This window comes from Prinia subflava, chromosome 4 (genome assembly GCF_021018805.1).
Source record: "Prinia subflava isolate CZ2003 ecotype Zambia chromosome 4, Cam_Psub_1.2, whole genome shotgun sequence".
Classification (NCBI taxonomy): domain Eukaryota; kingdom Metazoa; phylum Chordata; class Aves; order Passeriformes; family Cisticolidae; genus Prinia; species Prinia subflava.
The window spans coordinates 49,501,077-49,515,582 of record NC_086250.1 but is presented as its reverse complement, the minus strand read 5'-3'; the positions used below and the strand labels follow the sequence as shown (position 1 = coordinate 49,515,582).

The window sequence follows — 14,506 nt, the reverse complement described above, 5'->3', positions numbered from 1 at the left end:
GTAAGAAAATATTCTTGGGCCAGGGAGCATATGAATGCTTATTGCTTATTAGTATGGAGACTTGTGGGAGATTGTGAGCCATTCATGTTCAAATCTTTCCTCTGAATGATGTACCTCAAAAGACTTGAATTTAATTCTTCCATCTTCAGAATAAATATATGATCCTGGAGAGTGTGGTTGAGTGGTCTATTCTTCTACACCACAGCCTAGAATTTATTCTCCACCAAAAGTGATGGAAAAAAAAATCATACTGATATTTCCTAAGGTGGTCTTTAGCCAGTTGTAAAGATGGTAGCTTTTACTTATAGTATGACCATTATGTTACCATTAATATATTATTGTTTCAAATATATTCACTATCATATCTAAATACATTAAGAGTTTCAAATGGCTTTCAGCAGTGATTTTGCTCTTCTCGGGACAACAGAATTTACCTACAATTTTAAGAAAAGGAGGAAACTAGTTCCTGTAAGAACTGGAAAAAAAATTTCCTCTTTTCAAATGTGTATTATCCCCTTCTTGCTGAGCAATGCCTTTGAATGCAAGCTGAAGAAATTATTCTTCAAGCTGTACTGGGTAGCTGTTGCAGCCCAATCTGATAACACAACCATCTCACAGCTTTAGAGATGGGAGTAACTTGGATAGAAGTCTAAAAACAGCAGAAGAATAAACCAGCTAAGGTGTGGAAATTCTGACACTGGTGTCAGAAGCACTTTTGAGGCTCCTAAATAGAGTGAGCCTGCTTGGGTCACTGAGGTTGACTTGGGAAGAATGAGGAATTACTTCAGCTGCAGAGGTTCCTATTCCGCTTGCTCAAAAATACAACAGTTTCCATATTGCTCTCTTTTGGACCAGATTTTACGACTAACAATTTCCTATGCAATGTGAAAGAAGGTTGACCATAGAGTGACCTATAAAGAGGTGAGAAGATTTTCTTAAAACAGTCTCATAAAGAATGTGTTGCACTGGCTTAAGAATAGAGTAGGCAATTTCGTAAATCTTGTCCTACGCTGAGTTTTAAGACATAAGTGCCAGAACACAGCCAAGATCTCAGGTGTGCTGTGTAGCATGCCAGTTGTTACACATTGAATTACAACTGTGCTATGTATCTCGCTAGTGGAAGATTTATATTTGTAAATATTCTTTAGTTTCTGGTAGCCCATACCTAGGCCTCCTCTAGAATAATGCACAGTGTTCCCGCACCAGCTTAGTGAACAATCACAGCCCCAGCACAGACCAAGCCTCTGGGCTAACTGAAGAAAGATGCTTTTCTTTTTTATATGTTGCTTCGGTATTGTTTGTTTGTTTGTCTGTTTCGTTTGTTTTTGTGGATTTGCTTTTTTTTTTCCCCCCACAGCTAAATGCTCTGGGCTGTCAGCAGCCCAGTTTGCAAGTCTGGATCAACGACTTCTGGTGGAGGCAGCAAGTGGACTTTTCAGCAGACTCAGGAGTGAAACACCAGAATTTCTCCTGCCCTGACAGCTTTCCATGTTGGCAGGAGATGGGAGCCCTTCTGAAGTAGTGTCTTCATGGTGTTGAAGCAGAGAGTTGTCTGGTACCACTCTATCATGACCCCTCTGACTGGGGCACCAAGAGCCTTGAAAGAGCCACGTACTCGTCAGAGGAAGACAGTGATGATGTGGGATGTTGAGAGGCTGGCACTGAAGCAAGGACTGGCATTTGTGGCACACAGCGCCCTGTGTTTTAAATAGAAAACCTAATGTTTTCTTGTGTATAACATTTTCTTACAAAAACATCTTGTGGTCATCAGGGGAAACCAAATAGAACATTTCAATCGGTACCCACTGTCATTTGATGGAAGCCAAATATGTCACACTAGATTAGTCAGATTGAAAAACTTGTGATAAAAGCTCCCTCCACCCCTCTGAAACTAATTAAGAAAGAGATAAAAGAACTTTGGTTTGGTAGAACAGACTGTTCACTGAAGCAAGCTGCCATTTAATTTCATGCTGAGCTTGCTTAATTACTGCACAAAATATGATCATGAGGCATGTAAACTTGTGTGTGTGTATTTTTGAATGTGGGTATGGGGTGAGGGAAAAGTGTTGCCAATATAGCTTGTAATGCTCTTTTGGCTCCTGACTATAATTTATGAAAGTTGTCTCACTGTTTTGATAGAAGCACCCCACTATAACTAATTCCATTTAGAAGAAGATGTTAAATTGGTGCCTTCATTCTAGGAGACCAGCTTTGACTAATGCTGTTCTCCAGCTGGTTGTCAGGAAATAACCAGGACATTAGCCTTAGGGACCAAGGCATTAGGCCTTGGGTGCCATCACTACAGGTCAATACTACAAAATTGTGACTTTGGTCACCTGCCACTATGACAATCCTCAGCCAGCCTTTCTTATCTAAATGTTTTTTTTCCCAGCAATAAACAGCACCAGAGAGTTCTTCAGGGGGAATAAAAGAGTAAACAAATGAGACAGTTAAAAAACCAACTAATTTCTGACCCTCAGTGTCTGTGAAGGTTATAGAGCAAGTCCTTGTGGATGCACTTCCAGGCAGAGGGAGGACAAGAACACCACTGGGAACAGCCAGCACAGGTTTCCCAAGAGTGCATTTTGCCTGGCCAACCTTCTATGCAGACAGGACTGGCTCTCTAGATAAAAGGGGAGCATTGGACAAGTGGACCTCAGTTTTAGCAAGTTTTGTAACACAATCTCTCCTAACAATGAGAAAAACTTAGGATGGTATGGACTGGGTGGATAGTATATAAAATGAGTGAAAAACATATTGGACAGAGATAAAATCTTCATTTGTCAATGGCTGATACTGGGACCAATACAGCTCAAAATCTTTTTTGATAACTTGTACAAAGGGATAGGATGCACTGTCTTTGAGCTTTCAAATGATATCAGACTTAGGAAAATGACTGATATGCTGGACCATAATGTGAAATTAGGCAGCAGTATGTCACTTTAGTGATGAAGTCTCAGCATTTTATACTGCATTTTAGTAGCAGCAAAGCTAGTAGACTGAAGGTGATTGTTCTCCTCTGGTCAGCACCTGTGGAGCCATACTTTGAGAATTGTGTCAAGTTTTGAACTCCACAGAAAACGAGAGGTACTGACAAACTGGACAAAGTACAGAAGAGGGTCACTGAGCTAGGAGGGGAGCTTAAGCATAAGTACAAGCCTAAGTACAAGGTCAAGACTCACACAATGCAGGGCTAGTGGAGCTAAGTGTTTTAAAGCTAGAATCTCCATTCTTGGAGATTTTCAAAACTCATTTGCACAAAGCCATAGGCAGCCTGACCTAATTTTTAATTTAGCCCTGTTTTGAGCAATGAGGTTAGACTATGAAGACCTCCAGAGGTTCCTTCCAATCTACATTATTCTGAATTTTTTCCCAAATTAGTCCTCTTTCCAACTGGTTGATATGCATGACCTGGAAAATACTGGAAAACACTGCTGTCATTGCACAGAGGCACTGAGCCATGCAGCAGCTATATATTCCCAGCTCTCTGTTGACCCACACTCTTTCTAGCATTTCTCCATAACTGAACAAGAGATTTGCTCTGCATTGAGGAAGAAGTGATTGTATGGCTAAGAGCTCCAAGCAGAAAAAACAGTGTAGAAAGTAAAAATCAGACCATTTATCCTTTGGTATTTGCCCAAAACACTTTGCAGAGAGGGATTGATATTCAGAGTTTGACTGGAACCCAGCATGGCTGACAGGAACTCTGAAATAATCCTTCTGATGTCTTGCAACCCACAGGTTGGGCCACTGGACCATCTTGGAGTCAAAGACCTTAGGCTTCAAGATTTCCTCATTGTGGTGAGGGAGATATTTTTGGCTTACAGAGTTTTGCAGGAGTGACACAAAGAGATGACCCAAGCATTAAGACTGATTGTCTTCCATAAAACATTTTTATCAATTATATTTTATGTAAATTATAGGTATCTATCTAAATAACATATAAATACCAATAAATTTTCATAAGCTTTCACTGTAAACTAGGAATACCCATATTTATACCTTTTCTATTTAATACTCAGAAAAAGCTATACCTCAAGAAATTGGACTCTTGCAAAATGGATAAACTTTCTCCACAGCACTGTAGTAGAGTGACCTGTGCTATCGAGGGCCCCAAATTCCTAAGAGATGCTTCTCAGTGCTATGTAGGCTACTCTCAGTGCACTTTGAGGAGGCATTCAGCATCAACTTTGCATTTTTCATGGATCCATAAATATTTAGGCTACAGCAGTGACTGATCCTCATGAGTGGCTTTGTGCACAGGCCAGAGTTTCCCTCAGCTCAAGAGAATCAAAGAAGCCAGACCACATTTTGTGAGGAAGAACACACAACCATGTGACAGTAAGAGCCAGGGCTTGTGCTCCGACCACATACTTCAGGTTCTGGGCTGCTGGCCATGTTTAATCCTGAGCTGGTGGCACAGCTTATTGCAATCAGAAGCTGATGCAGCGTGGTCCTCCCATGAGGACAAGGAAAGCCCCTCTCCCACGTCACCTGATGGCAACAACCACCCTGAATATCTTTGTTCTCAGCTCGGTGTCTTTTAAATTGTGACAACTGGGCTCGGGTGAATGCAGTACTGAACACAGTGATCCCTCTGCCCTTGCTTCCTTGGGGCTTCCTTTATTTCATCAAAACGTCTCTTCCACGCTGTGCTGCTGATGTGCACTTGCGAATAATTGAAAAACTTATTTCAGCATTTCTTACCTTAATTTCCAGAACATTTTGGTTGCCTCTTGAGATGAACACTGTCTTTTCAAAATGCTTAAATACAGGATTATTTACGTAATCAAAGTCAAAGTACATGGAGCTGACACCATCAAAAATAAAGAACACTTTGGTTACAAAGGGTGGTTGGAGATTGAAAGCTTTCAGGGAAGGTGTTGTGCAGCAGATTATCTCTGAGCTAGAGCGATGCCTACATGCCTGTAAGAAAAAAAAGAGGTAATTGCAGTATGTACACGCATAGGAAGTCACTGATTAATGCAACTTTCTTTAACAATACACATATATTGAAAAAATAAACAGCAAGGGTCTTGTTCTTCTTTAGCCAAAGCAAAATCCTGATCAGTGCTACACAACGTTTATGTAGAGCTGGGAGAAAAGCATAAAAACTTTATGTCAATGGTGTTTGTACTCTTGTTGAGGAAATGTTCAAGTAAACAAGCTTCCTGGCCTGATTGTTCACAGCACTTTTAAAGTAAATATTTTGCAGATAATTAATGGAAAATGATTTTCAAAGCCAAGGATCATCAGGAAGCTAGCCTAGTGTACTGAGCAGTCATAGTTCAGCTTACCCAGCCTATCACAGTGACTGCAGCACTTTTCACTACCAAAGCAATAGTAATGGACCAGAGGACAAGGTAAAAGCCAACAATGCTAACTGGAACAGTGGTAAACAGAAGTAAAGCACTTTTACCCACAGTGCAGCTAAGGTGCTATGTTTCCAGAAAGGCACTGTGGACCGGTGAGAAAGGGCTTTAGAGCCAAAGCCACTGTGGATTCTGGGCCACAAAAGCTCAGCACAAGTGTATCTAATTTCTAAAAATGTATATTTAAGGCCCCAGAAGTGTGGCACTTGGTGCCTGGGTACACATTCGTGCAAGCTCCTGCTGAGAGTGCTGACTGTGGGACACGCTTTGCACTGTATTTCAGACCAGGAGGGATAAGGTGTTTGCCCCTCACTGCAGTGCAGGAGCTGCCTGACAACAGGCATGAAGCCACACTTGCCCCTCACTCTGCCACTATTCCTCGTGACAGCCTGCACTGGGGGGAAGCTGCTGGTGCACCCCATGATCAGAAGACCTCCCAGAGGATGCTGTGTGCAATGGGGGTGTGCAGTACAAAATGCAGGACTTGTCTGAAGTGCCTTTGCAGCTTACAGTGGGACAACAGCTCATCTGGCATGGGTTTCACCTGATCCACTTTAGACAACAATCTAATCTTTAGTTAGAGAAATGGTGCTCTAGAAGAGTCAACTTTGTCTGGACTATGAAGGTTTCTACAGGAGTACTTTGCATACAGTGCCAGCAGCACATCTACAATCAGCAGTGGGAGGCACAGTGCGTGCTGGGCTGCAGCACACAAACTGCACAGGGGTTGTCTGTCACTGTTTCGTGTACTCCCTGCCCTGTGCCTGCCTTTCCTGCTCCTACCAACGATACGGTTGAAGGACTTCTGGCACAAACAGAGTTGCTTCAGCTCCACAGAAATCCTTCTCTTCCTACTCTACAAACCTTCTGTAAGTAGTCCCTTGTGCACTGTGCCCTGAAAGCAGATCAGACCTTTTCTTTTTTTAAAAAATATAAAAAAGCGTATCTGATATGTGTCCCAGAAAGAATGGGGCTAAGCTCCTCATCATCGTAAATCTTACATTTGTTCTACAAGAGATTTCCTTGGAAGATCAACAATGCTCTTGAATAACTTTGTGCATTTAGATAAGGCCAAAATATATATTTTTCTGTTTTGTTTTTCAAAATTAATTTGTTCTCATTATCAAATGCTGCCTGAAGGAGCTTTGAAATTAGTTTAAATTAATGCAGTGTAATTTTGCTGTTTCAAATCAGTGACATAACCACTCAGGCTGTATCAGCCATACACTCACATTAGTTTGAAAAGTTGCATTAAATTAGCTATCTGCAAATCAGGGCTTTTTGTTATCACCACAGCAATTCATGTTTCTGTGAATAATATTGTGAAATCTAGAATCTGCCAAGGGAAACATTTGCAACATTCTGAACATTACAGTTTTAGAGCTCCTACATGTCTGTGAGTTCAGCACTCAGCCAGATAACTTGGTGGAGCTCTCTGTGATGCTAATGGGACTTGCACCTGTGTATCTAACAGCCCATTTATATTCCTAGCAGAAATTCAGAAATAGTTTTGTAAACCCCATGTCAACAAGGTAAACTGTGGGACACAAAACAAGGCAGATTTTTGCTCCATTTTCTTACAGTATCAGACTGTTCTTTTGAATACCTTGTTATACACCAGTGACCATATCTCAGGCTTTGTTCTATCACATAGATCTAGAAATTAGTTTGAATTAGTATGGAAATAATAAGATGCATCATTAGTATAATGGATGATCAAGCCATACTTTTCCATGATATGACTATTCGTTAAGATATCTATCATATTGTGTCAATTCTTAAAAAGGGTTACTAAAATATATATAATTATAAACCCAAGTATGTCCCAATTAATCAGTATATTTATTTGATTAATGTAAATTCATTAGACTCTTTATCTACTGTAGAGTAGTGATGTCCATTAAATGAATAGCAGTGGTATTCATAACTTTGTTTGTGGCTATCTATTAGAATCAGATACTTTACTTTATCAGGCTGGTCTCTGAAGCAGAAGCTTTCAGAAAATGATAAAAATCTAATAATACTCTTTGGAGGGGATGCAATGTGACTGATTGGTAAGGTCAAGAAAAATCTTATTTGCAATGCCCTTATTGGTACATGATTTGACATGACATTTTTACCTTGAAATTGGTTTTAGCAATTGAAGAATATGATGGTTTAGTTTTCAAGAAATATTGGATTGAGGATCTCCAAGAAAACCCCCCTAATTCAATCTATTGCCTTCTCAATTAAGATACTGCCTATCACCCAGCACCTTTAACTTTTATTTAATTAAACTTTAAAGTACATTCACTTAAAAAGCTAAGCCTACATTTTTCTTGTGACTACAATCTACATCTGAAGACAAAGAGGAAGAAAAAAATATAAAAATTATGGAGCATTTCACAAGCATAAGTAAATGCTGTACCCCAAAGGGAATAATAATCCATTGCACAATGCATATGACTCATCACTTAAGGTATGTATTCTTGTTCCATTTGTAAAATATGACCCTTGAGGCAATTAATTCAAACCTGACCTACAGAACCTGAACTTCAGTGCCCAATTCAATTTTTTTTCATCTGCTAGAACAACAGGAAAAGTATGAGGGAGGATCTCCGAGTTCCAGAGGTCTCCCAGCAGCTGACACACATTAGAGAGGGGCAGTTGGATGTGTATTACAGGATCTGCAGCTGTCAGAAAGGAGAAAAGGGCCAATTTGTTCTTTCATAAAAAGTAAACTTTTGGAGTTCCAGTGAAGAATGAAAAATGAATGAAGTTAAAGACAGACCTGGAGACTCTCCAACTGTCTTTGCCAAAGGATGATTTCTTAATAGACAGAGAAGAAAATACAGGTCCAACATGAAGAGAAGCCCATTCAGAAGACTTTTCTGTGTGAAGCAGTGACACTCAAGCAGCATATCCTGAGGGTTTTTCAGAGAATTCATTGCATTTTTCTGCCATTTCAGGTGGTACAATGAATGATCTTGATGGATTAGTAGGCTTTTTATTTTAGTTTTCCTCTTGGATGAAGGCATGGGAGATGATACTTCTAGTCTATCAGATCATCAGACCAGAAGGTAGAGTAAAACCTCTCTTGTTCTTGGGTCTGAGAGCCAGCCCTTTGCACAACATGATCAATACTGACTGGGAGTCCAAATTCCTCCCTGGCCTTGGGATGGTCAATGGACCTTGCAGCACTGCATTCCCAGCACCCTGGTGATTTCACACAGTGGCTTTTCCCTGACAACCCCTGCTGTACCCTTCCCTTGGCAGGAGATGTGCGTGAGACACAGATCTGGCACAGACAGAAAGATGAACTTTCCCCTTTGTAGGGGAACTTTTCACTGGGCTTCTGTGGCAGTTTTGTGCCATGGAGTCAAGACAGATAGAGGATCCAAGCTTAGGTGTCTTTGGATAGGGAATCATGAATATCTTCAATAAGCACACTCACTACCCACACTTTACAGGGAATTTTAAAAATCATTATTTAATACATCTAAGGTAGACACTGTTGAATTCTAGGCATCTTAATGAATATGAGTATGGATTGCTGACAGACTCGAAAACATTGAACATACTTTAGAGTATTTTAAAATTCTCCTGTAAAACAGCAGGAAATGGCACCTGGCAGGGAGAAATTATGAAATGCTGAAGAACATTCAAAGGTCTACTTACTGAAGAGATAATTAAAAATCTGTGGAAAAAGAAGATCTTGCATATCTACAGGGTCAGCTGTTGAAGGTAATGTATTAAAATTGCTTCTCCTTAGTTTTGCAGCCTTGCATATCTTGGGACATTCATTGTTAGAAGAGATTAGGCAGTGGGAATATATATCCAAATGAGTTAATAGATGGAATATTAAAAATGTTTCAAGAGAGGATCCCCAAATGACCACTTCTTCACTTTAGAGGAATCAATGCAAACTACAGGCTTTCAAAGAAAAAAAACATTATTCCCAAGTGCTTCAGAAGCAGAAGAATCATCTACCATAATTTACAGCACAGGTTCGTGATCAAACACCATTCCAAACTGTGCCTAGGGTTTTTTTACAGGCACAATGAAAGGAGTGAATGAGCTGCTTCCCTCCTTGTGTACCTCACACAGGAACTGGATACGTGAACAGAAGTGAGAAGGTTTCTGTATTCCTATGCATTCTCTAGATCTCTCTGGAATTTATGCAGCATTGCCTAAATTCCTACTCTTTCTCCAGTCAGAACAAATGATAAAAAGAATTCATGAAATAAAAATTAAGAAGAAACACATTGCAATTATTGAAACATATGGTTCAATACATTTTTTTCACTCATTGAAATAAATTCAAAGAAGGCAAAATGTATTATTTTGACAGTGTTAACATAGAATGTAATATAAACACAACTAGTGTGAACATAGTACTGAACAATTTTAAGGAAATTTAAATAAACATGAAAAGAATACTGTAAAATGGAAACAAGGCATTTTTTGCTCTATAGAGGAAAAATTTTCAGAGATGCCAAACTCCAAACATGAAAGCTGAAAAGCTCAATCTAAATGTTTCTTCTACAGGGGTTGGCATATTGCACCCCAAACTTTTCAGTCTCAGTGAAACTGCACTTCTTATAGGAAGCTCTCCCAGAAAAACCTTTCTATCAGTTGTACAACTCACCTCTACCACCGGGGTGGAAAGAGGCAGAGAAAAGCAACTGCCCCAGGGCGCCTGCTGGCTCTGCTCCCTGAGATTTTGGGATGCAGAGCATCCCCAGCAGCTCCTGCTGTTTACAGAAATGACCCTCCACTTACATTGTGACTCCATCAGGACTGCAGGCCACAATTAAACCTGAGGACAGAGAGCTGACAGGGGAAGGTGAGACCTGTTTTAAATCGGGCACTGCCAGTTTTAGGAAAATGGAGAAGGGTCCGGGAGGCGGGGGAAAGAATGAGAAGAGTTCTAGGAACCAACATTTATCAGGAGAGCTTGGAGTAGTTTTGTTGTTTTAACTGGAAAAGAGAAAGGTTTAATCATAATTTAGTACAAATATGTAAAATTAGCAGGAGAGACTGATAATCTGTTGCTTGTATACCCAAAGGGTTAAACAAGAAGATAGGTAATTAGCTACAGGATTTGGGTCAATTATTAGAAAGAAGTCTTTCCAAACCACTAGGTAAGCAGGTAGAGCAGCTCTCTCTAAAGCTTGTTTAAGCAAGATTGTGAAATTTCTTTCACAAGGAGCTTTAATAACAGCCTAAACAAGTATCTGTTAGGCAGTGGTCTGGGTACATTTGCTCCTGGCACAGGGCAGTGGGCCATGCTAGGCCGCTGTGGTCCCTCCCAGCTGTACTTTACTTTGATGCTTTGGGATGTGTTTCAGGCTGGCTTTGGTTTTCCCAAGAGCCAGAGTTTCTGAATGCTGACAAAAGCAGCTTCTTGAGGAGGCTAGTGAGAGAAAACTGAAAAGAAAAAGGACTTGAATAACAATTAAAAGAAATGACTTGTTTAGCTATCCTCTCTCAAACTAAGGAAGCAAAAAGACATATAACCTCAGCTATTGCACTTCTTGAGCACTTCTTTGGTCTGTTCAGAACAACAACCTGTTTTCTCCCTTCTAAATGGGATAGTTAGTCTGAATTTCTGCTAGAAATAGTTCTTCATTGTTGTTTATTTTTGTAATGAATGAAATGTTGGGGTTTTTTGGTACATCCCTCATGCAGAGGGCCCAGAACTTCCAATGCAGGATGGGTAAGACTACAGCCATGGGCATCCTCCACCAGCAATTTCCTCAATTACTCATCACAGTCTTGTTTTGACACTTATAAATCTTCCCTTTTTACCTGAGAATTAATACTCTTCCTTTAGAAACATGCTTGAGGTAGAGAATAGTGGCAGAATAAATGGCTGCCATAGAGGCAAGGAAGGTGACTGAGTGCCAGAAGCCTTTAATTTCCATAGAGCAAAAATATATTGCTTGGGCAATGTCAAAGTATTACACACTCTGGATTATAATCCACTTGAGGTTATATTCCACCTTTTGTGCAGGGAGAATGAACTAGTGTACAGTTACTCACACATTGGGACAATTTCTTAGAGATCTGCAGTGGCAGGAGATTTGTTTGTTGGCAAATGTGAAACACACTGCAAGGTATGTAAAGAAAAAGAATAAAGGAGATAATTCTGACTGACTAAGTCTTTTTTCAACAGGAAGTTAGATGCAGGATGAAAGCAAAACATTGCTCAAAGGCAAGGTTGCTCCCCAATATTTGGGAGAGAGAGTAAATTCTGTGGTGTTTATTGCCTGGAGTTGCCAGTCATTTTTGGACAGTGGATTTTCTTTAAAACTTCGGATCTTTCAAATCTGATCAGATTCTGAGAAGTCCTAAATATTTGACAAGGTATGCAGTATCAGGGCCTGAAGAGAAGCAATACTGCATATTCCCACAGGGGAACAGAAAAAGCAAACGAATGATTTTTACATAAAGCAAAATCTCAAGACCTAATTTCAGCAATGATCTTTCTCCTTCAAAATCCTTTGTGCTTAGAAATAATTATGCTCACATGACTCAAAATCTAATAAATTTTGAGTTTAGTAGATTTCACTGAAAGGTTTTATTTTCTGACTGATGGGTAAAGTGACTTTTTGATAACACTTAACACTGTGTTTCATTGGAAAGGAACTGATCTTTAGATTAAAATCTGAACCCATTAAATTACAAGCCACGACTACATGCTGCAGAAATTCAGGTCCTGACACTCATAATATTATACAAATTAGGATCATGAAGAATATGATGACCTTGAAGCTATAAAAGATTGCAGACATATCATTTAAAATGCATTGAGCAAACCTAAGTCTAATAGTTAGAATTCAATTCAGGAAACAGTGTATGATGATCATTAGAAATAAGCAGAGACTATGAGCAGTAAGTAGCATGTCATAAAGAGTGTAGATCAATTTAGCTTCAGACTAAACAAACCTTACAGGATAAGAAAATGTTGGAGGTACAGCACAAATGTGTAGACAAAAGCTTACTGAAGGCAGTTTCAGTAAAACTAGATGACAAATGTCATCTTTGCCTGATGAGAATTAAAGCAGATCACAGGGTCATATCTGTGTTTAGATTTGGACACTGTGTAGTGTCAACTCAGGAACAAAAAAAAGAAGATTTACATCTCTGACTGACTTAACTGACCAATTGCAGGAGCTCAAACCCATTTTAAAACTTAGTTGCTGAACTTATCAAAGTTAGGACAGATTTCCCCAACAGGGATTTTGGCAATCAGAAATTCTTAAAAACAATACTTACTTTTGATTTTATATATTTACTCTTCCTCTTCCTTTGATATATGTCCACCATCACCACTTGAGTATCACAGTTGTGCTTGAACTTGTCATATAATCTGACATATCAATATTGCATTGCTCTGTGTTTAGTCATTGAATTTGCATTGTTAAATTGAAATATAAAAATCTTCCTATCAGATACTGTACTAGCCTTATTTCTTTGGAAAAGGTTTCTTGGAAACAGTTGTTTTATCCTCAACCTAATTTCAAATTTGTTTTGAATTTTGCCTATACAGTGATAACAGTCTTTGCAGAAAACATCACAATATCTGTAGAAGCCTCAAAATTTCAAGGCAAAAGTCAAAGTATCTTGACTGAAAATTCACAACCATTCACCACACCAAGATGAAAAGATAAGAGATTGTCTTCTCTAAGACTGACTCACCACAGAGAAGTTCATTCCTAGTTTAGGTACAGTAATCACCATCTGAGGAAAGCACACTGAGTTCAAGTTGATTCCCTGAGCTGTGATTGTACTTCCACCACTAGGAAAATTTACCAAAAGAGGAAAAAAAAAAAAGGAAGGAAAAGGAAAAGAGATGATAAGTAGGATAAATAACTGCTGTGATAATGTAATGTTATTTACAAATTATATTTTAGAGTAAATGAAAAGATAAAACCAGAATTAGGGATATATTGGGTAAATGCAAATATATAGCTTTGAGCATCAAGATAATTTTTCTGGGAAACAGATTTTACATTTACGATAACAACTAATCAAAAGAAGGAAAGAAAAATATTTTTAAAACTGTGATAAGCCAGGCTATAAAACAAATGTGTACATTTTAAAAGAGGTTGATTTTTTTATACTCAGCATTTGCTAACTAACTTACTTCACCTACATCTTTCAGTGGTGCTGAAAAAGGGGTCTGTTTTATTGCTGATATTTTTTTGGCAAAGGCAGATATCTTGGATTAGAGCTACTGATACCATGAATACATCACTCGAAAACACACACATACCACCATACACATATATCCATAATATTTATATAGCACTGGATTTAGACTATTTAAAAATCCATTTGCTCTCCTGAGTCGGCTGACTTGTCACATTAAATGATTTTCCTCAGCAATCAGTGTAATGTCCAGACACAGCACAGGAGACACACTGAGCTGTGCAGTGGGTATCTCAGCAGGACATCACAGGTAGCCTCAGCAGCAGCTAGGAGTGAAATCACAAAGAGAGGCACCCTTCCCCCCTCTCCTTCACCTCTGAAAGGAAATGATTTGCCCTCTGCAACTGCACCATAATAGAAACAATTGCCACGGAAGATAGAGATAAAAATGCAATTTCTTTTGATAGATTGCTGAGCAGCATAGCCATTCTTTGTTCATTTGTTGCTTTTTTATTTCTATAAGAAAATTTTACTCACCTAAGAAAAGATTTGGCTGGATGAATTTTAAAAACAACTGGATCCTCTCTGTATGTGAAATGTCTGCTTGTGTCTCGAATGGCTTCATCGATTTCCATTCTCACACGATATTCCTGGGGAATTTGCTGTGCTGGAGTGTAGCACTCCACGGCACTCGCCGATATGCTGGGAGGACTGAAAACAGATTGCTTGTCACCATTACAAAACATGTACTTGGCTTAAAACACTGTCCTTTACTGAGCCCCAACATTGCCTAAAGATCTTTTTGTAAAAAACTCATTGATTTTCTTGCAGGATAATCAAATTGCAGGTATGTATGACATAAGGTAGAAATTGGAACAGCATGGCTTAGGCTCAAGATTCATCTTAGTTCAGTTGACTTGCACCTTGCCTGATGGAAGGTGTACTGGTGACAACCCCATGAGCCCTTGAACCCTGCAAAGTCAGCTTCCAGCCTGGAA

At 39.3% G+C, this 14,506-nt stretch overlaps 1 protein-coding gene across 7 annotated transcripts in view; it reads right to left on the bottom strand.

Annotated features, from left to right (window-relative positions):
* Positions 1 to 14,506, bottom strand: part of MET (MET proto-oncogene, receptor tyrosine kinase) — an 89,597-nt gene that overhangs the window by 19,754 nt on the left and 55,337 nt on the right. For all 7 annotated transcript variants that reach the window (XM_063396715.1, XM_063396717.1, XM_063396716.1 and 4 more), the window contains 3 exons: positions 14,046 to 14,219; positions 13,056 to 13,155; positions 4,708 to 4,926 (listed from right to left, as the gene is read on the bottom strand). In XM_063396715.1, the coding sequence (XP_063252785.1) occupies positions 4,708 to 4,926; positions 13,056 to 13,155; positions 14,046 to 14,219 (493 nt within the window). The remainder of the gene's footprint in view (positions 1 to 4,707; positions 4,927 to 13,055; positions 13,156 to 14,045; positions 14,220 to 14,506) is intronic.